At 32.7% G+C, this 26,809-nt stretch overlaps 1 protein-coding gene across 2 annotated transcripts; it reads right to left on the minus strand.

Moving 5' to 3' along the window:
* Positions 1-322: 322 nt before the first annotated feature.
* Positions 323-12,590, minus strand: LOC143053781 (uncharacterized). Of its 2 annotated transcripts, none has more exons than XM_076226563.1 (7): positions 12,500-12,590; positions 7,991-8,106; positions 6,060-6,241; positions 5,477-5,504; positions 3,397-3,613; positions 1,718-1,780; positions 323-779 (listed from the first exon to the last, which is right to left on the minus strand). In XM_076226563.1, the coding sequence occupies exons 1-7, from the start codon at positions 12,534-12,536 to the stop codon at positions 403-405; spliced, it is 1,020 nt and encodes a 339-aa protein (XP_076082678.1). In that variant the 5' UTR covers positions 12,537-12,590; the 3' UTR covers positions 323-402. The 2 variants fall into 2 exon arrangements, with proteins under 2 accessions (XP_076082678.1, XP_076082679.1); XM_076226564.1 differs by lacking the exon at positions 12,500-12,590 and adding an exon at positions 10,298-10,466.
* Positions 12,591-26,809: the final 14,219 nt, after the last annotated feature.

Raw genomic sequence — 26,809 nt, forward strand, 5'->3', positions numbered from 1 at the left:
TATTTGTGTCCTATTTGATTTTAAGTATACTCAATGATTTCTGTTTAATATAAGCTGTACACTACTTATACTCGATATAGTCCCCATCTCAACCTGTGCTTGTTAAAATCACATTATGTTGATTAGTTAACATTTCATTCGCTCATATCTTTTATTCAATTTCCCCAACACGACTTTAATTAAAAATCTTAACACTCACAACACAATCTCCGCCGATGTATTCTCCACTAGCTGCTCACCAACTCCAGAAAAATATATCATCCTACAATAACATTTCTAATGTTCAAATTATTTTTGTAATCATACAAACATGACATACAAACGACATATTCATTTTTTTTATTATTCTATATTACAATGTTTATCTCACATTTGATAAAACATAACTGTACTACACAAATATTAACACCCACAACCACAATCTCCGCCAGTGTATTCTTCGGTTCCTGCACCACCAACTCCGCCTCCATCACCACAACAATCATCTCCACAACAACCTTCATCAGCATCACCACCACAACCATCACCGACACCGTTATTAAAGTTTCCTCTTTCAAAATCCATAATATCTGTTATATCATAGCCGTAATTGTTACTTTTTTTACACAAGTCGTCGACAATGCGATCGATGTTCACACCGCCACTGTCACCAAAGTTGTTCCAACTTCCCCAAAATCCACCGTAGGGATTTGGTCCCCATCCCCATCCCCATTCCCATCCCATACCTGGCCCATAAGCACCAAGACCATGAGGTACTGCTCCTCCTTCCAGTAGAACACCTAAAAAGCACATTGAAACAACATCATTTTTAAAGACTGTGTACATATAAATAAAAATAAAAACTAAAATCATAAAAATACTGAACTCCAAGATAATTTAAAAAGGAAAGTCCCCAATCAAATGACAAAATCAACAGTTCAAACACATCAAACGAATGGATAACAACTGTCATATTCCTGACTTGGTACAGGCATTTACTTATGTAGAAAATGGTCGATTGAACCTGGTTTTAAAGCTAGCTAAACCTCTCACTTGTATGACAGTCGCATCAAATTCCATTTTTACATATATAGATGTACTTTATGTTTGATAAATTATATATACTTTAGTTTCTTTTGATGGACAAATTCATTAGAAAAAAAACGATCTTTTATGCACTGTGAAGAATGATAAAACAAAATCTTGTTTTTTCAATAGAATTTTTGTTCGAATCTTTCGGTTTTACCATCTGGTATAGGTATTTAAAGTTTTCAACAACACTTTAATCAAATCTACTTGTTGGTGCCTTTCTGCACAGAAAATCGTTAGAAATGTACCATATACTTTTAGTGCTCAGAAACTCTTTAAATCACGCCTCAAAATACCTTAATATTGAACACGACATGTGTAAGGTACGAAACATTTCTAGAGCAATACATCGTCATGGAAGTAACGAATATGTTAAATGAAGCAAAACCAGCAGTGATATATCATGTTCTACGATTTAACATTAAAATAAACTCATCATTAAACCTAGTATTACAATAAAATTTAATCGAAAAAAAAAATTTTAAATTAAAATACAGTACGAAGTCGAATTCGAAACTCCTTTAAGCATCAAAATTATTAAAAGATTGAAGTCATGAATAAAATGAACAACACTTTTGTTACTCTTTCTATTATTACTAGCTATTGAAAAGACATCTCCCATTATTTTATTTGTTACAGAACACCTTACCCCTTCGAATGTCTACATAGGTTCGTTCGTCTCTTTGCTGTATATGTTGACATTCAGGTTGGTCTGAAATTTATTTAGATTCATTTAAAATTGAAAACTGGATGCCTTTTTGTTTTGCAGTCGATTTTTGACCTTGAACAAATATATACTACTGTTGTCTTTATTCAATACTGTGCACGCAGAGCTTAATTGAAACAAGATGGCCGAAATGAAAAAAATAGATTATGTTTTTGATGCATGGAAAAAGAATTTTGATTTGCAGTCGATTTACGACTTTTGAACATCTATATACTACTGTTGTCTTTATTAAGTACTGTGCACACAGTGCTGAATTGTATCAAGATGGCCGAAATGAAAAACAAAACTATCTAAAAGACAAATGTTTCTCATAAAAAAATAAAATTCGAACTTCACAAAAAAAATCAGTAATTTAGACAGAACAAAACGCACACACTTGATCTGTGAATTGTAATCATAAACTTATGTTAAACTAATCCGAATTAGAACAGAGAAGGGTAAAAGGGAATTTGTCAAAGAGATTACAACCCGAGCAAAGAACAGAAAATGGACAAATATCACCGATGGGTCTTATAGAAGAAGCATTATAGAACACGCAAAACAAGTAAAGGGTTTAACATATATTGTTATTCCAAGGGCGGTAGTTTCACCACAAGTCACCTCGATCTGATAGTCAATCATAAATACTTGAAGACGGATTCTTTCAATCAGCTTAATTGAGGTATAGACCTGGTATTTTGATAACTGTTGGTAGTCTTTTGTTGATTAATGTTTTATTGTCATTTTGCTTCGATTCTTTAGTTATATTTTCTGACATTGGACTTCTTTTAAACTGTGTATTGGTGCGTGTTTCTTTATTCTACATGGTCTAGAGGTATAGGGGATGTTACCATATCACAAAACACGTTAAATCCGCCGCATTTCTGTGCCTGTACCAAGCCAGGAACCTCTGGCCTCTGTGAGTCTTGTTTAATTTTTTATCTTATTTCATTTATATGTTTTACGATTTTGTATAACTTCCATTTTCACTGAACTAGTACACATTTTTTTAAATCCAGCTGATGCCCAACTCCGGATGTAGGCCCCCCTCCTCCCTGATTTTCACGCTACTTTGACGCATAATTTGTGGGCTTCGGCTATTATTTGCTCCTTCGTCGGGCTGTTGTATGTTTGACAAAGTCCTGATTTTTAATCGTACATGACAAAAAAAACAAACATACCGATTCGACGATTCAAGTTCATAACAAGAGACGATGTAATCACAAAAGTAAAGTTTCCAAATCATTAACGAATAGCGTCACAAAAATGATCCAAAGACAATGAAATAGGTTTCAAACAAAATCTGAGTCATTCCTGATGTAACGTACAAGGTCCTTGATAATCTACTCTTTATTAATTATCATAAATCGTTTGTCGTCATTAAAAGCTAATGTCTGTAAGTCAGGAACATGGCTTGCTATTAGAGAACGATTACATGCAGTCTTCTACTCATTAAGAATATATTAGCTCCAACATGTTCATTATGTATTTATAATTGTCTTGTTGATGTGTCATGTAAATTTGCTGTCCATGATTTTTTTTTAATTACGAGAACGGTCTTTTATTTTATAAAATAATTCAATTTTTAGTTAAATGTTACGTATAAAGTTATTCAGACTTACATCGTACAACATTAACTGTTGGGTATAAGTTAACCTGGTCACCATTACTTGATTCAGGAGCAATCTCTTGTCTAACCTGGTTACCGTTGCTTAAATGCTGAGTATTCTCTGGTGTAACCTGAGTACCATTGCTTTGATGGTGAGGGTTCTCTGGTCTAACCTGATTTCCATTAACTGAATGGCGAGGATGCTCTGGTCTTGAAGGAGGAGAAGGCAGCTACAACAGTTCAAGGTCAAAGTCAATAGCGAAAAGGCAACTTTTCAACTATATATATGTCGGAATCGGAACCGCGATGATACTCCGAACCGCGATGATCACGCTGAAGTGCGATGGTCTACGCTGAAGTGCGATGGTTAACACGCTGAAATGCGATGGTAACATTGTGACGTAAAAGTAAAATGCACGTGGGCTGTTGTAATAAAACAACACCATTAAAATTTGGCTGCTAGCCTCTTATTTGGATGATGTTTTAACTTCTGTTTAGATCAAACCAAAGACTTTAATTTTTTGTTTTAATCCAATTTTCTAAGTTTCAAATTATTCTTTTAGCACGCAAGAGTATGGAATAAGGTGATCAAAGGAGAATTTAAAGAAAGATTCAGTGTGTAGGTCTTTATAATAGTACTAAGAAGTGTCCATCTCATTTACCTAAATATTATGATAAAACTTAGTAATTGCTCACATTCTTCTATAATTTATATATCTGTTGTACCTTGAATGTCGGAACAGTATCCACGAAGTAAAAATATCGACAAGTAAATTTATGCTTTACTAATAGCGAAGCTTGTCAATTATTTCACGAAAAACAAAAATGAGGATGATAATTTGGAAGGTACACGTAGGGTTTAGTCAGGTTAATTTCTGTCTGACATGTTTTAGACTGAAACCATAAAAAACCAAGAGCGACGGCGTTCTTTCAAAGCAAAACAAAAATATATCGGAAATAAAACAACATTATATGAACTTGATATAGCAAAATCATTGAAACATTGCTAAAACTATCATATTTTTTTTAATTTTTAAATTGCCCACATAAAATCGTATGACGCTTACCGTAAGATAAATTAAGATTAATATTTAGATTAGTATACTGTATTTATCGTACAAAAAGTCTGCGGCATAATTCAGAATACTGGTTAGCCCATTTGGTGACCAAGTTCATCTTTCAGCCGATTTGCTGCCTAAAATGTTTTAACATATTTTTTTAACCTCGACATGTAATGCTTAAAACTGTTCGGGACTTGAATTGTTTGTCTGTTTCTTTTTTCCTTACTTTTCTTTGTTAGCATGAAACCTTCATCTACAAAACCCTATTCTCCTGCCTGCAAATCCATGTTGTATTTTGAAAACGACATATTATTCAAACGTCATACACAAAACCATCGCACTTCAGCGAAAGGACCATCTTACTTTGGCGTAGACCATCGCACTTCAGCGTGACCATCGCACTTCAGCGTCCCCATCGCACCTCAGAGTCCTACATATAAATCATTTAAATAAACTCATTATTGACGTATTTTCCCTAATGTGACGTAAATTTAGTTGAATGAGAATTTTTTTTTTCAAAACATGAAAAACGTCAGCAGCAACTGTATTACATATGCCTATATTTAGACAGCTCGTTTTGTCATCTGATTATGTAAAGATGTGTTTTAATATATATTATTTCTCCAGGCTATACTTCCCATTACTTCAGAAGTTAAGGGTCTTTAATATCGCTAATTTTTTATTGTTTGATTGACATACAAGTTGCAAAATTTGCTATTCGTTTTCGCTGCATTTATTAACTGATGGTCAGCGCAGTCATTGTCAAAAATTGTACTAACATGAATGCGTGTACGCTAATGAGTGTATTTACCATATATCAAACTTAGTAACTGAATTGTGCTTTACACGACCTGTGATACAAGCAATCGGGTAAAATAAGATATCAGTAAACCAATTATAAGTTTACGTTCATATAAGAATTGTAAAAATGTATGAAATAAGAAAGTCAATGTGAGGTACATACTATGAAATAAAGTACAAGGGGCACAGCTTTTCGCGGCACATATCAAATGTGAATTGTATTGTACCTACCGTTGGTTTAATAGCCTGAAGCCATGCCCTGCAATTTATAATGAATGAAAATAATTTGTAATATGGAAATACATTTTAATATATTAATTTGATTGAAAGCGATGAAATGGGTTTGACAGCGAATGCCTCTTTAAAGCAATAGCTATTACTTGCATAAACAGTGAGATTAAGTGTTTGCTTATACAATATAGATAAAATAAAAATATAAATTACTCAATATATGAATTTATTTTAAATTACAGAATATATCTCCCTCATGAACAGCTCTGATTTCTCGCCCGGATATGGCAATATTGTCTTTGTGTTTTTTTCTTTAGCTTTCAAATGAGTTAACCTCGAACATTACCGATTAGACATGTCAAAATCCGTATATTCAGTAGAAAAATTAATACCGTTGATTTTCCCGTAAATTACGTACTATATTGCATTTTGGTGTTAACTCTTTATAATTAAGTTCCTCTAGAAATCATGTTTAGTTATGTACTTGGAGTCATAACACACAGTTTAAAGATGTCCACGAACACAGATTTTAAGAGAGTCTAAAACTGAACCCAACTCTATCATATGTGTTGTAATTACGTACTTCATATCTCCCTCATCCGTTGGGAACAAAATCCAGTTCATTTTAAGGTTTCTTCTTTTAGTCCCCTTTTTGAAGATATCAGGAACACCCATCAAATGTATGACATGTCTGCCTTTTGGAAGCTTTGGGAAACCAACTGTATGAAGACACATTGGTCCAACTGCAATGAAATTTGCAACCATCTGTAAAAAAAATCTAAGATAGTATATTTTCTTTTTAGAAAAATCCATAAATATAGCTATTTTTCTTATTTTTGCTATATTCAAGCAGTCGCTTTATCTTTTTTTTAAGTGATAAAAATCTAGCAATGATTAGTAAATTAATAGTATTAGGTCGATATTGCTGCTGGTGGACTGTTAGTCTTCGATGGTAAAATCAGCCAAGGCAGCTTTTGGTTTTAAATTATATACCTTTCTAAAAGACTCCGTTTTTGAATTTTGAATTGTTAAAAAAAGTCAGGTTCAAAATCCCTCAGGCAAATTAAGATAAATAAGCCATTTTGTTTTGGGTCCAAGTTGGTAATATGCCACCAATCATATTCATTCATCCATTGCTATACCTTTTAAGCTCACATGGTCTAGAGGGCCAAGTGAAATTTTCTTATCACTTTGAGTCCATCGTCAGTCGTCGTTTATTGTCACAAAAATCTTCTACTCTGAAGATACTGAACTAAATTCAACTAGACGTGCCCACAATCACCATTTGTGCATACTGTCTGGACCGTATGCGTACTGTCTTGATCGTATGCGTACTGTCTGGACCATATGCGTACTTTTCCAAAATACTCATACGGTCGGACTAATATTAAGAAGTTGGTCAGGTTTATTAGATACAAATGCATATAACAGATCAACATAACTTAACTCTCAAATTTATATATAAAAGTTCAATTGTAATTGAAATAAGAACTTTATATTTAACTATTTAAAATATTCACGCTAATGAAATCTGTTAATCTCTTGTATTCAGCATGTCGATCAGTAATACATTAATTATGATCACTGACATTGAAGATATCGGAAGTAAACATAATGTGGGAAAACACTTGTTTTAGAATATTTAGCAACTTGACAAAAAAAAATGCAAATGCAAAGGATTATACATTAACTGCAAACATGTAAATGTAAAAAAATATAACGTTACTTTTGGTAGCAAGTGTCACCTTGGACGAGAGTACCAAAATAGGATTCAGATATACATTTAAACAAATATGTAATTTCAATTGTTCGTTTGTTCATTTTATCCATCTAATTGTAATAATAACAATTTTTAAAACTACAAATAAAGATTATGATAAATGTTGTTCAAATTAACCCATATGATCCAATAACATGTATAGTCAGCTCGTACTGGACAATATCAGGTCCGACCGTACGAGCTGTATACGTGTACGGTCCAAATACTCATATGGTCTGAAACATATTACGTGGCTACTGAACAGTGTTTTGTCGAAATGTTTTGTATGTATATGTAGACAGATAAATAAGAAGAGACAGGGTTTTCTTTCCGTTTAACATATACAGTTCAATGTATCCTCTACGATTTTAAGTTTATTCCTGGTTAACTTTTAATGTAAAAAGCTATACTCCTTAATTTCAAATTAACACGTACATATATAAATTTTAGAAACCTGTTGATTAGTGGTTGTCGTTTGTCGATGTGGTTCATAAGCGATTATAATAATGGTAAAATTTTACATATAATAACTTGGATGGAAAGTTGTCTCATTGGCTCTCTTATCACATCTTCTTATGTCTTTTAAAAATGTATCCCTTCTATTGATACTGTACAAAAGTGTCCTTTCGGAAAATAGATTTATGAGTATAAATAAGTTTTACAATTGTGTGATAAGTTTGAATACATATACACAGCTGTATGTGGTGTTCCATAATTTGAAAAAAGATATCCATACAATAGTGTAAGAAGATTACCTTGAGCCTTATACCACCCTTGTGGTGCTCATCGTCGTTTCCATGGTACCATAACAGACTGCTGTCGGCATACAACTTAAAATAACGGTCTTTCCATCCGTTGACGAAAAATCCTCCTGTATAATACCAAAATATTTAGAAAAGACGAGCGTCCACAGGAACGAATTGAAAATGCTTTCTTTAACATGTCTGCGCCATACTTTTATTATATTGTGATACAGTGTTTGCATATAAAATTTTGATATCTTTCGTCAGTTACGGAACTTTATTTAAGATGCATAAAAACAAAAGAAAAGCATTACAATTTATTTTCATTTCAATAATTCGAAATATATTATGTATATGTTTGCATTTTTGGTTATGCTTTGCTAAATGGGTAACTCTCTTAAAATAAAGTATTGTAAATATGGATGGCTCAACATGACGCTGATAAAATGGTGGAATGCATAAATACCGATTCACGATTTATAACAAAACAGTAATGAAATTTTCATGAAATAATAATAAAAAAAAACCTATCACCGTTTAAAAAAGAAAACAACAAAATAGGAGGGCAAAAAGAGGGGGGGATTTCAGATGCTCCGGGAAGGTCTACAGATAGTGACAATCTTATTAAGCTTATAAAGATATGTGAAATTAAAGTGAAAAATAATTTCAGGACAAAAGATTAACAAGAATTTATCGCCAGATATTAAACAGACAATTTTAAACAAAATCGGTCATAACAACAGCGGAAACTAAGCTAGACCTCAATGAACCCCTTAAAAATAAAACTATGATACTTTAAAGGGGTATATTTTACTCAAATTTACTTATTTATTTATGTAAAGTACATTGTATGTAGATTGATATAAATGTTGAGCAAACACTACTGACCTTTTCGATGAGCTTATCCTTATTTTTATGTGAGGTTTTGTGTGAAATATTTTGAGAAACCTGTTGATCAGTGGTTGTCGATGGTAACAGTTATACTCACCTTAATTGAAAGAAATCAATTGGTTATATTTCAGATAATTATTTAATAAGATATACTCCTAGATTTTAAATTTGTAAATTGTGAAAATATACTGTTACCATCCGACAACCACTGATCAACAGGTTTCTAAAATCTATATATGTACGTGTAAATTTAAAATCTAGGACTGTATCTTTTTACAAATTATTATTTGATATATAACAACTTGATTTCTGTCAATTAAGGTGAATATACTGTTAGCATCGAAAACTGACAGCCAATCAGCAGTGTGTCACTATGACATAATTTGGGGAAGTGAAATTGTCATTTAAATGTTATAATCAACATTGCCATTAAAGCGGGATCGAGGTATGGCATGCTATAAAACAGGTTTAGCCCAACATTCTTGTCTGAAAATGCCCTGTACCAAGTCAGGAAAATGGCCATTGTTATAATATATTTAGTGTCTGTGTGTGTTACATTTTAATGTTGTGTTTCTGTTCTGTCGTAGTTCTTTTATATCGATGCGTTTCCCTCAGTTTTAGTTTGTAACCCGGATTTGTTTTTTCTCTATCGATTTATGAATTTCGAACTGCGGTATACTACTGTTGCCTTTATTTTTTTCTTTGTACTGTTTAGATTAATTTATTTGAGTGTCACTGATGAGTTTTCAGTTGACATAGACCATATCTGGCACTAATTTAAGTCTTATATCTATGATGAGTTTATAAGGAACTTAAATTTGTAATGCTGTCCCTTTTGGTTGAATGTTTTTGTATTGCTCATTGGTTTCATCTTACTATTTTGTTATCATCATGTATTGATGTTAGTTTACAATTATACGTTTTTGATCTACTCAAAATTATGCAAGAAAATGAGGTTAAATGTTCGACCAATTATTTTCTCAGTATGACTTATTTTGAGTGTCAATTGACAAGTGTTAATTTAATTCACTAGACATCAATCTCCAAGGAAATGAGTATAGTGTTTTAAAGCGCATATTACCCTTAATGTTCTGAATTTTTCAAAGTCTTCTTGTTACAAGGTGAATAAGTTATGTTTATTGTTCAACATCTTTACTTTCTGAGGAAAATATTTTAGGAACATGACGTCAAAATGCAGTGTTTTGACATCAGTTCACGTACACAGAAGTTGATTTTCTTATATTAATTTTAACTAATTTTAACTCAATTGTGGGCGGTTAAAATGTAACCCAATGGCATGCTATTTCATCATATTATGAATCTTCAATGCCATTGTTCATCTGTGTGTAGACGTTCACAGTTCCCGTAACATTAATTTTCTAAAAGAGGGACGAAAGATACCAGAGGGACAGTACTAATTTAACATACGCTCATAAATAGTAAGATAACCAGTCTTCACTACTCGACTTGTTGGCTCTATAATAAAAAGAAATATATAATATAGGTTAGAACTTTTCGTATCTTATTTGTACCATTGACCAACCACCTTCTCTTTTCCTTGAATATAATATCATTGAATAAAACTCATCGAAGAATGTGTACTTACTTGAGCAATAGTGGAACAGGTTGTCTACTGTGCGACATGAACCCAGCCGCGGTTTAAGTGGGGGTTTATGTTGGTCAGTGCGATGTTGTCTATGTCGAGTTTTGAATACGTTTTGTTTTGTCATTTCGTCGTCGTGTTTCGTTTTTGCCATGGCGTTGCCAGTTTGCCTTCGATTTGTGAGATGAAAAATCTAGTTGGTATCTTTCGATATTTTTAATTTGTGTGCTAAAGACGGCGTAAACATTATTTGTTATAATTTTTTTTTCTTATGTGACTTGACTTGACTTGAATTTTCTGTCCTTTACCAATATACCCTCATTTTCCAGTGGCAATACTAATTTCCCGTCCTGTATTTGGATTGACTCATTTAAAAGACCTACATATAGTATTTATTGCTATTGTTAATTATTGCTCATCCTGAACAGGTTTTAACCGTAATAAAATTTGAAGCCGATTGTTTACATAATGTTATAGCTACGATATCAATTAGAAAAATCAGCTATCACGTCAGTGTTCACTTTTGAGTCAGTGTTTTGGTTAGCAAAATATGATACATTTGTTCCTATAAAGTAATTTGTATCAGAAAAAAATGCACCAATTATTTTACTTTGTCTTAAAGTGAGTCAAGAGAATAACACGTGTTAAATGTAGAGCAGGCATTTTTTATATACCCTTCTAACTCTATACTATGGAGTGCACGTTGTACATTTTATATCTTTTTAATCCTTTAATGTTGTTTTACGTTACCACCATCCCAATGTTCAGAAGTTGAATGTACAATCTAATGACACAGATGTGCATACACACAACCAACCCGAGAATCACTCATACAACTGAGGCAAAGTTCTTATTTAAATTGCAACCAAATATGAAAAGAGTTTGAATGTCATATAAATCATAAAACGCAAATGTACCACAAAATGATGAGTAGATTGTTTTCGAATATATATTTTTAAATATTTGGCAACTGCCAATGGCAGTCCGCAGGGTTAAAGAACATCAGTTTTTCGACCTGTTAGTCAAATGCGTTTTGTTTAAATATACTTTTTCACTTTTTTGGTCTTTTGGAAAATGTTGTTTGTGCTGTTTTTAGACCCTTCTACAACGAAATTTGTTTTACATGCACACGTATTAAAATTGCGGTTTTTATCTAACGCAATCATAGGTTTGAACATAGTTTTCAATTTAGACTCGTTTATATTTTTTCGTTTGGGCTTGTATCATATTTACCCTCCGGTTTATATATATGATCCGTTCATCATATATTGACTCTTAAAATTCAAGAGTCAATTTAAAAATGAGGGTACTTTTTATATGGCCTTCCAAATACCGTTTCGATCGCTAACATCACTGAAGAGACATTTATTGTCGAAATCCGGACCTGGTGTACTAAAAAATATTGACACCGTATGTTTGTGGCATAACATCGTGGCCACAAGTTATTTTTTTTCTGTTTAGTATTAAATTTACATTAAGACTCATTTTGTTACATCTTGTGGTCAATTTTATTTGGCAATCGCCAATGGCAGTCAGCAGGGTTAAAGAACATCAGTTGTTCGACCTGTTAGTCAAATGCGTTTTGTTTAGATATACTTTTTCACTTTTTTGGTCTTTTGGAAAATATGTTGTTTGTGCTGTTTTTAAACCCTTCTACAACGAAATTTGTTTTACTTGCACACGTTTAAAAATTGCGATTTTTATCAAACTCAATCATAGGTTTGAACGTAGTTTTCAGTTTAGACTCGTTTATATTTTCAAATAAATATATTTATTAACAGTTTTTGTATACTTTGAAGTCCGCTTTCTAGTGCGGTATACTCTTAATAACATTAACGGTACCAATTTTCCTGCACCAGATGCGCATTTCTTAATGTGTATAAGACCATTGGTGGTGTTCGGCCGTGTATTAAACTGTTTGGTTTGGTTGTTGTCCCTTTGAGATATTACCCACTTCCATTTTCTATTTTATCTGATAGTAGTCCGACTTTATGTTTAAGACATCTAAGAGTTATTAAAAAATTTACCTTTAATCCGTATTGGATCTGGATCACAAAACTCCATGGTTTGTGTATAGATTCAAATGAAGCAAACGCTCGGTAAAAATAAATTGTAAACTATTTGAAAAAAAACATTTAAAATAAAATGCGTATTAAATAAGGGCACAAGTACTTAAACAATTAATAAGATACGATCAAGTGGTCGTTGAAAAATTATAACAAAAGAATTGGAACTCCTAGGGGATTTAAAAAAAAGTCCATAAAAACTGTCAAAGTCAAACATTTGCAACGGAAAAAGTGAAAAACAACTGTTAAATGTCTGATTAGGTACAGGCATTTTCCAATGAAAATGAAACTATAGTTAAAAAAATGTTAAAATAAGAAAGTAGAAAAAAAGAATGAACGAACAAAATAATATGAGATGAATTTAACACGGTCAAGTAGAGATAGGGAATAATATCCAATAGAGGAAGTATACATTTTATAGTAAACAATTATAATGACGTACATTCAAAATAAATTGCGTATTAAAAATACATAAGTATATCCAAACAGACGTGTTAGTTAAACTATATATTTCACAAAATCACATTACCTGGTGGAGTAGAAATGTAGAATGTTATCGAATGTCAAAAAAGTTTATACGCTAATAGTAAAACACAATAAGGATATAAATTTAAAGAAAATGCGTATCAATTAAGAAACAAGTATTTAAATACCAAGTATGATACGATGACATCATTAGTGAAAATAGGTATTTCAAAATATTGAAGTTGGATAATAAAACCAAAATAATGATAAGATAACGAATAATATGACCGAATTTTAACATGAATGAGTACAGATGGGGAAATATAATTAAAAAAGTGAATAAATGTTAACTCATCAATATAATAGGATTTTAACATGCACGGGTTGAGATGTGGGACACTATCGAGTATACGCAGTGTATAAATCAAAATAAACAGCAATTGTTCACACGTTCCGTTGAAAATGTTTGACCTAGACAGTTTTTATGGACTTTTTTTAAATTCCCTAGGAGTTCCAATTTTTTTTGTGCCCTAATTGAATACGCATTTTATTTTAAATGTTCTTTCTAATTGTTGTTTACAATTCATTTTTAACGATCGTTTGCTACACTTGAATCTTTACACAAACCATGGAGTGTTGTGATCCAGACCAAATTCGCATTGAAGGTAAATTGTATATTAACTCTTAGATGTATAAAGCAAAAAGTCGGACTACTTTCAGATAAAATAGAAAATGGAAATGGCTAATGTCTCAAAGAGACAACAACCCAACATTAGAGTAAAATACACAGCCGAAAAATTCCCAAGTTATGTCTCTGTGAGATAGAACACAGAGAGCATAACTGGGAACCAGTATTTAAACAAAATTAGTTTTCTATGAATATCCAAGATCTCCCCAAAAGAGGCATGGTTTGCGAAACAGCTGTATTTACAAAGTGCAACATATAGACTCGTGAGTGACACTCGAATCGATTAATCTAAACAGTACAAAGAAACTGAACATTTAACACAAAACCTCACTTTAAAAAATAGGGATGAGCTCATCGAATAAGTACATCCATCTACATACATTTTACTTTATATAAATAAATTTGAGTAAAATATACCCTTTCAAAGTATCTGCGATGGATCATAGTTTTATTTTAAAGGTTCTTTGAGGTCTGGCTTAGTTTCCATTGTTGTTATTACCGATTTTGTTTAAAATTGTCTGTTTAATATCTGACGATAACTTTTTGTTTATTCTTTGTCCTTAAATTACTTTTCGCTTTAATTTTACATATTTTTATAAGCTTAATAAGACTATCACTATCTGTATCACTATCTGTAGACCTTCCTGGAGCATCTGAAATTACTCCTCCCCTTTTCCCTCCTATTTTGTTGTTTTCTTTTTTAAACGGTGATGGGTTTTTTTATTATTATTTCATGAATATTTCATTACTGTTTTGTTATAAGTACGTGAATCGGTATTTATGCATCCCACCATTTAATCAGCGTCATGTTGAGCCATCCATATTTACAATACTTTATTTTAAGAGGGTTACACATTTAGAAAAGCCTAACCAAAAATGCAAACATATACATAATATATTTCGAATTATTGAAATGAAAATAAATTGTAATGCGTTTTCTTTTGTTTTTATGCATCTTAATTAAAAGTTTAATCAAAATTTTAAAGGCAAATGTTGTATCACATTATAATGAAAACATGGCACAGACATGTTAAAGAAAGCGTTTTCAATTCGTTTCTGTGGACGCTCGTCTTTTCTATATATTTTGGTATTATACAGGAGGATTTTTCTGCAACGGATGGAAAGACCGTTATTTCAAATTGTATGCCGATAGCAGTCTTTTATGGTTTCATGGAAACGACGATGGGCACCACAAGGGTGGTATAAGGCTCAGGGTAATCTCTTTCCACTAGTGTATGGATATCCTTTTCCAATTATGGAACACCACATACAGTTGTGTATATGTATTCAAACTTATCACACAATTGTAAAACTTATTTATACTCATAAAATGAGATTCTGAGTGGATACTTCTGTACAGTATCAATAGAGGGGATCAATTTTAAATAGTCATATGAAGATGTGGTAAAAGAGCCAAAGAGACAACTCTCCATCCAAGTCATAATATGTAAAATTTTACCATTACTATTATCACTTATGAACCACATCGACAAACGACAACCACTCATCAACCGGTTTCTGAAATCTATATATGTACGTGTAAATTTAAAATCTAGGAGTATACCTTTTTACAAATTATTATCTGAAATATAACAGATTGATTTCTTTCAATCAAGGTGAATATACAGTTACCATCGAATACTGACAGCCCATCGCCAGCGGTATCGACCTCATACTGTGAATTTAGATATTATTGCTAGATTTTTTATTATTTCAAAAAATTAGAATGCAACTCGTTGAATATCTCAATAATGCGAACTCGCATATGATATGCGATACATTTGTCTGTATGAAGTTTTCATATAATTGCAATAATCAATCAAGCATTTTTAATCTCTTTTTAAAAATCGCTATTTTTCGTGATGACCTAAAAAAAAAAACTATATTATCCTTTGATATTCTATTTCAGATGGTAGCAAATTTCATTGCAGTTGGACCAATGTGTCTTCATTCAGTTGGTTTCTCAAAGCTTCGAAAAGGCAGACATGTTATACATTTGATGGGTGTTCCTGGTATCTTCAAAAAAGGGACTAAAAGACGAAACCTTAAAATGAACTGGATTTTATTCCCAACGTATGAAGGAGACATGAAGTATGTAATTACAACACTTATGATATAGTTAGGATAAGTTTTAATCTCTCTTAAAATCTGTGTTCGTGGACATCACTTTGACAACTAGTATTAGTACATAAAAAAATGATTACTAGAGGAAAATAGTTATGTAAAATGAACATTGAAATGCAGTTATGTAAGTGAGTTACGGAAAGTTAACGGCATCAATGTTTTTGCCAAATATGCGCATTTTTGACATGTCTCTTCAGTGATGATCAAGGACAATTTATTTGAACTTCTCTTACCAAAAGGACAAGATATAATTGCCAAAACCAAGACCGAGCAAGATGCTGTGTCTGAGAACGATATATTGATGAATTTAAAATATTTTCTTATATTGTGTGATTTATATTTTTAAATCTCTCTTTTTATACAAGTGATAGTTATTGCTTTAAAGGGGCATTAGCTGGGAAACTTTTTTTTAACGCTTTCAATCAAAAACATATACTTAAATGTATTTATAAATCACAAAAAAGTACAAAAGATACATTTCAAAATGCATAGACTCCTTATAATTCATAAGCACTGATGTCCTTTTTAGTTTATCCTTTGTTTTTGGACTCCGACGAAATTATGATGTTCCCAATTGATTCCCTTGTGATATAATTGACGTCAAAAAGACATATCAACACTAAACGTTTTGAGAAATACATGTACATGTGTCTTAATTGGGCACGTTTGGGCGAGGTACAAATCGGACAGTTTGAGCACGAAAAGACGGACACGTTTTGGGGAAGTGAAATTGGCCACATTTTGGGGAGTGTAATCGGAATCGTGTGGAGATTTGTGATTTTAAAGACATGTTTCGGCGGGTCGGACACGTGAAGGGACTCTAAATGTTTGAGAGTATTACATTATAAACAGGTACAATATTACACATCATTATATACTATTTATTGTTATTCATTACATTTTACAGGGCATGGCTTGAGGCTATCAAACCAACGATAGGTACAATAAAAAGCACATTAGAAATAAGCAGCGAAAGGCTATGCCCCCAGCACTTAGTTACATAGTATATACCTTTCAATGTACTTTCGAATTCAACATAATTTTACAAAAGTAATCTTATTATAAGTCTACTAATTGACTAAAAGAGATGTTTAAATTTTTTCATAACAAATTGATAAAATGAGCGGTCTAAATAAAGTTACTGTTGAGTTTTTTCTTGTTTTGAAAAAAAAAATATCTTCACGTTTAACTAAAGTTTCGTCACATTATGAAAAATACATCTATGATAAGTTTATTTATATGATATGTAGTTTAGAGGTTGCCCCTTCACCTTTGACTTTGACCTTGAATTGTTGTAGCTGCCTGTGCCTCCTTCAAACCCAGAGCATTATCACCATTCAATTAATGGACATCAGGTTAGACTAGAGCATCATCACAATTTAAGCAATGGTACTCATGTTAGGCCAGAGAATGCTCAACATATAAGCAAAGGTACTCAGGTTACACCAGAAAATACTCACCAATCAAGCAATGGCAAACAGGTTACACAAGAGAATACTCACCATTCAAGCCATGGTAATCAGGTTACACCAGATAACACTTACCATCCAAGCAATGGTAATCAGGTTACAATAGAGGAAACTCACCATTTAAGCAATGGAAATCAGGTCACACCAGATAATACTCACCATTTAAGCAATGGTAACCAGGTAAGACCAGATATTGCTCCTGAATCAAGGTTAAGTTATACCCAACAGTTAATGTAGTACAATGTAAGTCTGAATAACTTAATACGTTACATTTAATTAAAAATAGAAGTATTTAAAAAATTGAAAGACCGTTCTCGTAATTGAAAAATGCATGAATAGAAAAGTTACATGACACATCCACAAGACAATGGTGAAGACATAATGAACATAATGGACCTAATTTATTCATAACTGCGCAGAAGACTGCATGTATTCGTTTTCTTATAGAAAGTCATATTCCTAACTTTGTACAGGCTTTAGATTTTAATGACGACAAACGATTTATGATAATTAATAAGGACTTAGGAGTATATTTTCAAGGACTTTGTACGTTACATCAGGAATGACTCAGATTTTGTTTGAAACCTATTTCATTATCTTTGGACCTTTTTTGTGATGCTATTCGTTAATGATTTGGCAATTTAATTTTGTGATTACATCGTCTCTTGTTCGGAATTTGAATCGTCGAATCGGGATCGATGTTTGGGTTTTGTTTTTTTTTTTTGTTATGTAAGATTGAAAATGGGGACTGTCAAACATACAACAGCCCGACCAAGAAACAGATAATAGATGACGCCCACAAATTGGTCTCCAAAGTAGCATGAAAACCCTGCATCCAGAGGAGGGCATCAGCTACCCTTAGAAACATGTGTTCTAGTTCAGTGAAAATGGACGTTATACAAAATCGTAAATCCTAAATGACATAAGATCAAAAATTAAACAAGACGCACACAGGCCAGAGGTTCCTGGCTTGGTACAGGCACAGACATGCGGCGGGCTTAACGTGTTTTGTGATATCCTAACCTCCCCTATACCTCATGCCCATGGAGAATATAGAAACACACATCTATACGCAGTTTAAAAGAAGTCCGAGTCCAATGTCAGAATATGTAACTAAAGAATCGAAGCAAAATGGCAATAAAAAATAAATCAACAAAAGACAGTTACTGACATGCCCGGTCTATACCTCAATTAAGCTGATTGAATGAATCCGTCTTCAACTATTTATGAATGACTATCAGATCGATGTGACTGTGGGGAAATAACCGCCCTTGGAATAAAAATATATGTTGAATCATTTTACTTGTCTGGATTGTTCTATAATGCTTCTTCTATAAGACCCATCGGTGATATTTGTCCTTTTACTGTTCTTTGATCGGGTTTTATCTCGTTGACAAATTCCCCTTTACCCTTCTCTGTTCTAATTCAGGTTTGTTTAACATAAGTGTATTTTTGTTCTGTTTTTGTTACTCATTTTTTGTGAGTTTTTTTTTTATGAGAAACACTTCTCTTTCCAATTGTTCAACTTTTTCCATACAACAAATACATAATGTATTTTTTTTTATTTTTTTTTCATTTCGGCCATCTTGTTAAAATTAAGCACTGTGTACAAAGTATTGAATAAAGACAACAGTAGTATATAAGTGTTCAAAAGTCATAAATCGACTGCAAAATAAAAAAAACATCCGGGTTACAAGCCTATTGAAAGCGTATGTAACCTTTCACTTGACTTCCCAGAAAGTTACGTTGAACGATCGGTGCAGGCATGCAGGGAACATGTTTCTGTATCATAAACACTTATTTAAAACAATCTGTAAAGATTTCAGGTAAACGTTTTAGAAAATGATCTTAAACTAAATGCAATAAAATATTTACACTAAAGGTTAATTTGACAGTGCATTTGCTCTCCCATAGAAGTAATTGTAATTGAAACAACGTTTTTTTCAATTTTAAATGAATCTAAATTAATTTCAGACCTACCTGAATGGCAACATATAAACACTAGAGACGAAAAAACCTATTTAGGCATTAAAAGTGGTAAGGTAATATGTAATAAATAAAATAATGTGAAATGTCTTTTCAATAGCAAATAAGAAGTGAATTTTATTCATGACTTCAACCTTTCAATAATTGTAATACCTCAATGATCTTCTACTTCGTACTTTTCCTTTTTCACTTTTTTCGATTAGAAAATATGGTAATCCTTGTTTAAATGATGAGTTTATTTTAATGTTATCCTAGAGCATGAAAAATCACTACTGGCATTGCTTCATTTCACACATTCTTTACTTCTATTACGATGTATTGCTCTAGAAATGTTTCGTACCTTACTCATGCCGTGTGCAATATTACAGTATTTTGAAGCGAAAATTAAAATGTTTCGGAGCACGAAACGTATATGGTACATGTCTAACGAGTAGATTAAATTAAAATGTTGCTAAAAACTATAAATACCAATACCAGATGGTAAAACAGATTCGAAAGACAATTCTATTAAAAACATTGTTTTGTTTTATCATTCTTCACAGTGCTAAAACATATCGGTTTTTCTAATGAATTTGTCCATCAAAAGAAACTGAAGTATATCTAAGTTATCAAACATAAAGTACATATATATGTACACAGTCTTTACAAATGATGTTGTTTTAATGTGCATTTTAGGTGTGAAACTGGGAGGAAGAGCATTACCTCGTGGTCTTGGTGCTTATGGGCCTGGTATAGGATGGGAATGGGGATGAGGATGGAGACCAAATCCCTACAGTGGATTTTGGGGAAGTTGGAACGACTTTGGTGACAGTGGGAATGTGAACATTGTCACATTGTCCACGATTTGTGTAAAAAAAAAATGATGTTTGGGAGTTTGAAAGAGGAATCTTTAGTTACGGTGACGGTGATGGTTGTTGCGGTGATGATGATGATAAAGGTTGCTGTGGAGATGATTGCTCTGTTTATGATTGCTATATAGATAATTGCTATAAAGACGATCGTTGTTGCTGTTTCTGTGGAAAGGATTGCTGTGGAAAGGATTGCTGTGGTGATGGAGGCGGTGTTGGAGGTGCAGGAACTGAAGAATACACAAACGGAGATCGTGGTTGTGGGTGTTTATATTTTGTAATAAAGTTATGTTTTATCAAATGTGAGATAAACATTGTAATATAGAATATTGAACAAAATGTAATTGAATATGTACTAAATATACAGGATTACAAAAATAATTTGAACATTAGAAATGTTATTGTAGGATACTCTATTTTTCTGATCTTGTCTGTAGGTATCAAGGGTACCAGGGATTTTAGTTTTATACGCCAGACGCGCGTTTCGTCTAAATAGGACACATCAGTGACGCTCAGATTAAAATAGTTATAAAGCCAAACTAGTGCAAAGTTGAAGAGCATTGAAGACCAAAATTTCCAAAAACAATGGGCCAAATTCGGCTGCGGTAATCTTACTTTGATAAGAAAATCCTTAGCATTTCGAAACATTCATACATTTGTAAACAGGAAATTTATAAAATGACCACATAACTAATATATTCATGTCAACACCGAAGTGCTGACAACTGGACTGTTGATACCCTCGGGGACGAAACGTCTGTTTTATGTTTCTCTAATCAGCTTTCAAATTGATAAAAACTATGCAACAAACTCTTGAGTCATCAGTATCAAAGTGAATTACAAATTCAATTTTAGCAGATGAGAGATCTAAAACTTAATCGATTTGTTTAGATCAGAAATACATGTTGTTTTAATCAAGTGTATATGTAATCTATCATACCCACCTTCTTTATGTATCTGTGATGGAATGATTGTAAATATTGTCTTCTTTTTGTGCATGTTCAGGATGTACTTAGGTTAAATTTGAAAATATTAAGAAATTAAAACTACAAGTGGAAACAGCATCACTTAAGGAACAACATAAGCTAAAAGTATTGATAGGTCATTGAGATCCTTTTTGAGATATTTCAGATTTAAGAAATGGCGGGGAAATATAAAAAAGAAGATGTTGTATGATTGCCAATGAGACAACTATCCACAAAAGACCAAAATGACATAGACATTAACAACTTTAGGTCACCGTACGGCCTTCAACAATGAGCAAAGCCCATACCGCATAGTCAGCTATAAAAGGCCCCGATAAGACAATGTAAAACAATTCAAACGAGAAAACTAACGGGCTGACTCGGCTTTTTACCTTACATTTGCATTGGCAGTATTCGGTTCTTAAATGGAAAGAAAAAAATAAGACTCTCCTTAAATTTTAAAAAATGACCTTTTGAAGTATTTCAGGAAAATAAAAACGGGTGTTATGAGGCAAACTATTTTATCCTGTACAGTAGTAAACAAAATCAAGGAGTCAAAAAATCCGAAAATTCCAAATAGCTGTCTTTTAATTCAATCATGGTGGTATGTTTATATTGATGGTTAGTGCCCGAATTACGGTAGATGACCGTTAAAGAAAACGGACATTATTCAATTAAGATTAGCGTTGAACACCTGACAAGTGCCTGATTTGATCTCACAAATAATTTTACAACAATTTTGAGCAATTTTGAAAAGACCTTTCTTCATGCATGAAATATTTTTGTTTCTGAAAATCCAATCCAAAATTTTTGAAAAATTGACAACTAAACGTACTGTGAAACAAAATCGTTCATTTCTATGTAGTTGAAGATAACATGTGATAGCACAATATTTTTTACGGAATATAGAATGAGACGTCTTTATGTTGAATGTGTATAAATAGTATAGATAGTTATCAAAGGTACCAGGATTATAATTTAGTATGCCAGAAGCGTTTCGTCTACATAAGACTCATCAGTGACGCTCATATGAAAATTTATAAAGCCAAACAAACACAAAGTTGAAGAGCATTGAGGATTTCTAGTTCCAAAAAATTATGCCTAATACGTTATAGATTCAGAATGGTAATACTATTTTATATGTTATGTTGTACAATGTAATGAATAAAATTGAGAAAGGAAATGGGGTATGTGTCAAAGCGACAACAACCCGACCATAGAGCAGACAACAGCCGAAGGCCACCAATGGGTATTCAATGTAGCGTGAAACTCCCGCACCCGTAGGCGTCCTTCAGCTGGCCCCTTAAAAAAATATGTATATTAGTACAGTGATAATGGACGTCATACTAAACTCCGAATTATACACAAGAAACTAAAATTAAAAATCATACAAGACTAACAAAAGCCAAAGACTCCTGACTTGGGACAGGCGCAAAATTGCGGCGGGGTTAAACATGTTTATGAGATCTCAACCCTCCCCTATACCTCTAGCCAATGTAGAAAAGTAAACGCATAACGATACGCACATTAAAATTCAGTTCAAGAGAAGTCTGTGTCCGATGTCAGAAGATGTAACAAAAGAAAATATAAATAAAATGACAATAATACATAAATAACAACAGACTACTGGCAGTTAACTGACATGCCAGCTCCAGACCTCAATTAAACTGATTAAAAATTTTGTCTTCATCATATGAATATTTATTTTCAATGACAATCTCCGTGACATTTTATTTAAACTATGCCAAATATATCTAAACTGCAACTTACTGTAAAAGGAGGGATTACAATTGGTAGTATTAGGTGATACAAAATAACTTGACTCACTTAACTTAACAAAAAAGCAAAGAAACTCATTCAAAGGTTGATCCAGGATTTTTCAAAAGGGTTCTGCGGGCCTCCAAAACTAATCAAAGTTTGTAGTGTAACTGGTTAAAAGTCAGGAATCATCATACATAAAGGTCCACAAGAGAAAGTCGGGCATCGGTCTTAAAATCGCATTTACCTTAACCTTCATCTGAATAGGGGAAATGTGGGGTGAGTCGATATAAGCCCACAGGCTATTGACATAAAACTCTAAAAGATGAAGGTGAACATCCAGGCTAATAGAAAACCTTCATTCTGTACTATATGTGAATTTTCATATGTTAAGCTCTTTTGATATATTAATAATGTGGTATGATTGTAAATGAGACAACTATCCACAAGTTACTAAATTATTAAATGTTAGCTACAATGTGTGATCAAAAAGTCTTCAACAAAGAGGGAAATCCAACACTGAGCATTAAATTCAAAGATAAAAAGGTCATGGCACGACCTAGTGGGTATGCTGTAACTGATACATTTTATTGAAGACGAAACGCGCGTTTTGGCGTAAATATAAAATCTAAATCCTGGTATCTTTGATGAGTTTATTCATGTTATTATTAATGGATTATTTTTGTTCCTAACAAATTGGCTGTCCAAATAACATGTTCTTTATCCCAGTTGACCACTTTTTCGAAACCTACCCATTGCACCTATTGTTTGTCTGTTTTGCCACTGGACATTTAGCAAAAACAACTAGTCAGTCAACCTTAAGCTTATGGTTAAAAGGAGAAATTCTGAAAATTGTGTACATACAACTGTATGTATGTTGAAAATAGTTCATGGTATGAACAAGACATTGGTATTTTATCCATTTAAACAATCTAAAGGCCTTTCTTAGATGGTTATGAATAAAAATTTGACTGAGGGATAGGTATGTGAGCATTTGATTTAAAGGTGGCATGGTATGACTTTGGCCCAAAAATGGATGGGAAAAGTCAGTTATATATATGGTTTGATGTTACTATCATATTTGTCTACCGGGTTATTTAACACAATTTTGAAATGTGACCTTGCAGGAGGCCCTCTACCCTCATTAACAAAAGGAGTAGTACAAAAAGAGGTTTATTTGTGATAATTAAAAATATCTGATATAGGAGTAAATAAAAGTTTGTTAGTAGTAGAAGACAACTTCCCAATAAACATAAAAACCTATAGTATGTATAGTGAACCACCGAATTGAAATATAAAGAACTCTGATTTCCGTTATATATATAGATTCCTACACTGCAACAAGTGTATTACGATATTTATCCACTAGAGACAGTTAAATTTTATTATTTATAGCGCGAGGATTGCCGAGTTATAGTGTCGGAATCAAAAAATTTCAGAAACTTGTGTTCCTTCAAGGCGACGTCATCAGGCCTTTTTTCATGATGTCACTATAGGAATATTCAGAAGAAAACAAACATTTTGACGTCATAATAAACTTTGAACTAATAATTTGCCGAGAACAGATTTTTCACTAGTGAGGAGAAATATTTTTCTCACACCGATCAAGAAATGTGAAAATAGAACAAAAATTAGAGAAACTGTTATCTTATATACTTCATATGGCGTATAACGATATTGTTATTAGAATGACTGTGTATAGTGAACAGGAAAAGATTGTAGTAGCAATTAAGGAGTTTAGCTGTATCACATTTAATCATATGGAGGGGGTTGACTCATCTTGGTCTACCCTAAGGTGTAATAGATATATTTAGGTATTTCCGTAGAAAGAAAAACATATGCATTTTTAAGGGTTAGTTGTGTTTTCGTCCTTTTTGTTTGTTTCAATAAATCGTTGTCAAAGCCTATCCCAGAACACCAACTCCATAGATCATAAGGTGTTTCGAACATCTATTTAGACCAATTAGAATTAACTAATTGGCCATGACCATGTCAATCGTCAGGAGCCCAAGCCATTGTATAGTGACACTTATTATAAAAATACTGTATATATATCTGACATTGTCGGTTTGATTTCGACTTTATGAATTTGAATATCCCTTTTGGTATATTTTTCCACTCTTGCTAAACTCCGATTTCAATTTGTTGTATAATTGTTCAATTGTGTCGAGTGTGACTAGTATTTATGCCAAAGATAATTAGCTGTACATGTCTGCCTGGCATGGTTCATCTGACCTTGACCTCATTTTCATGGTTTATTGGTCGATGTTTGGTTTTCTTGGTTAATGTTAAGTTTATGTGACAGTTGTAATAAAGCTCTATATTGAGGACTATCAACATAATATCAATGATTAGTAAAGAAGGCGAGAGATTTCAGCGTGTGCACTCTTGTTAATTTCTTCATCTGTTGTCCTGGCGAAACTTTTACGATTTATCTTCAACGTCTTGTTTCTTTAAAAACAGTATTAGATATACAGGATTTGTACGAGTTCGTTGTTAACCAATGATATTCGTAGAAATGTATCAAAAGTACGATAAAACGTCTATGATGTTTTTATGTGTAATCCTTGGAGGAGCCATATGTTATGGTCTTAGTGGTTATTGACCAGGTTAGGGCTGGGGTTGGGGATGGGGATTGGATGGCGATGGTGGGGGTTGCGGAGGTGGGTATGGGGTGGAAGATGTGACGGTGGGGGTTGTGGGAGTGGTGGCTGTGGTTGCAATTAAAATCATGATATCAAATATTGAAAACTTATGAAAAGCTCAAATTGTAAAACTTCCTTTTACCTATTTTTTTCAAAGTAATTTGAAAGGAATACTTATATTAATGTGGGTCAATGATTGCTTGTTCGTGCATGCAGTTGTATTCTGTTTTCTTTATTTGTTTGCCATCTTTAAGAGAAAAATCGAAATTACTGTTAACGTATTGATTCAGAAGTGAAGGTTATTTAAAACAGATTAATATATTAATGTCGGTTAATAACTCCTTGTTCTTACTTAACGATCTATTCTGCTTTCTTTGTTCGATGATCATCTTTAATACAAACAAGCATTTGTTGTAAACTTTTGACATGCCAGTATAAACGACCTACTAGTTGTAACCCCCAGATAATTTTCCTAATTGATGTTATTATATCAAAGTCATTATTGATTTATTTGCGATCAATTATATGCAAGACTGCTTTTTGTTTTATATGTAAAAACTGGCAATATCTTATTACTTATGCATGTTATACCTGTGATTGTTATCTGGCATTATCAAACATATATTTATCTGACACAAATTATATTAATTTACTTCAGTATACAGACTGTACATTGAGTTTACAAATCATTACTAATAACTGGAAATGTTAAATATTTTTAATATGAAGTTGTCTCTCAATTAAGCAAATAAAGTATTCTTTACTATAATAAAAGATTTATTTTTTCATATTAATGCTTCTTATTTGGACATCATGTGCCTTTCAGTTATTAAATTAAAAATGTAGATTCTATTGATTAAATGTTTATAATTGTTGTTTGCTTAAACCATTGTAGTTTGGTCCATCTGATGAGTTTAGCTTTTTTCAACTGATTTTTATAGTTCGTTCTTATGTTGTACTGTTATACCACTGTCCCAGGTTAGGGGAGGGTTGGGATCCCGCTAACATGTTTAACCCCGCCACATTATTTATGTATGTGCCTGTCCCAAGTCAGGAGCCTGTAATTCAGTGGTTGTCGTTTGTTTATGTGTTACATATTTGTTTTTCGTTCATTTTTTTACATAAATAAGGCCGTTAGTTTTCTCGTTTGAATTGTTTTACATTGTCTTATCGGCGCCTATTATAGCTGACTATGCGGTATGGGCTTTGCTCATTGTTGAAGGCCGTACGGTGACCTGTAGTTGTTAATGTCTGTGTCATTTTGGTCTTTTGTGGATAGTTGTCTCATTGACAATCATACCACATCTTCTTTTTTATATTTTC

This window comes from Mytilus galloprovincialis, chromosome 12 (genome assembly GCF_965363235.1).
Source record: "Mytilus galloprovincialis chromosome 12, xbMytGall1.hap1.1, whole genome shotgun sequence".
In the NCBI taxonomy this organism is placed as follows: Eukaryota; Metazoa; Mollusca; class Bivalvia; order Mytilida; family Mytilidae; genus Mytilus; species Mytilus galloprovincialis.

Coding starts and splice junctions, on each gene's coding strand:
- LOC143053781 (XM_076226563.1), bottom strand. CDS start 12,536: ATGGAGTTTTGTGATCCAGATCCAATACGGATTAAAG. Junction 5,505..6,059: donor ACGGATGAGGGAGATATGAA/GTACGTAATTAC, acceptor TATAAATTGCAG/GGCATGGCTTCAGGCTATTA. Junction 3,614..5,476: donor TTCAGGCTATTAAACCAACG/GTAGGTACAATA, acceptor GAACTGTTGTAG/CTGCCTTCTCCTCCTTCAAG.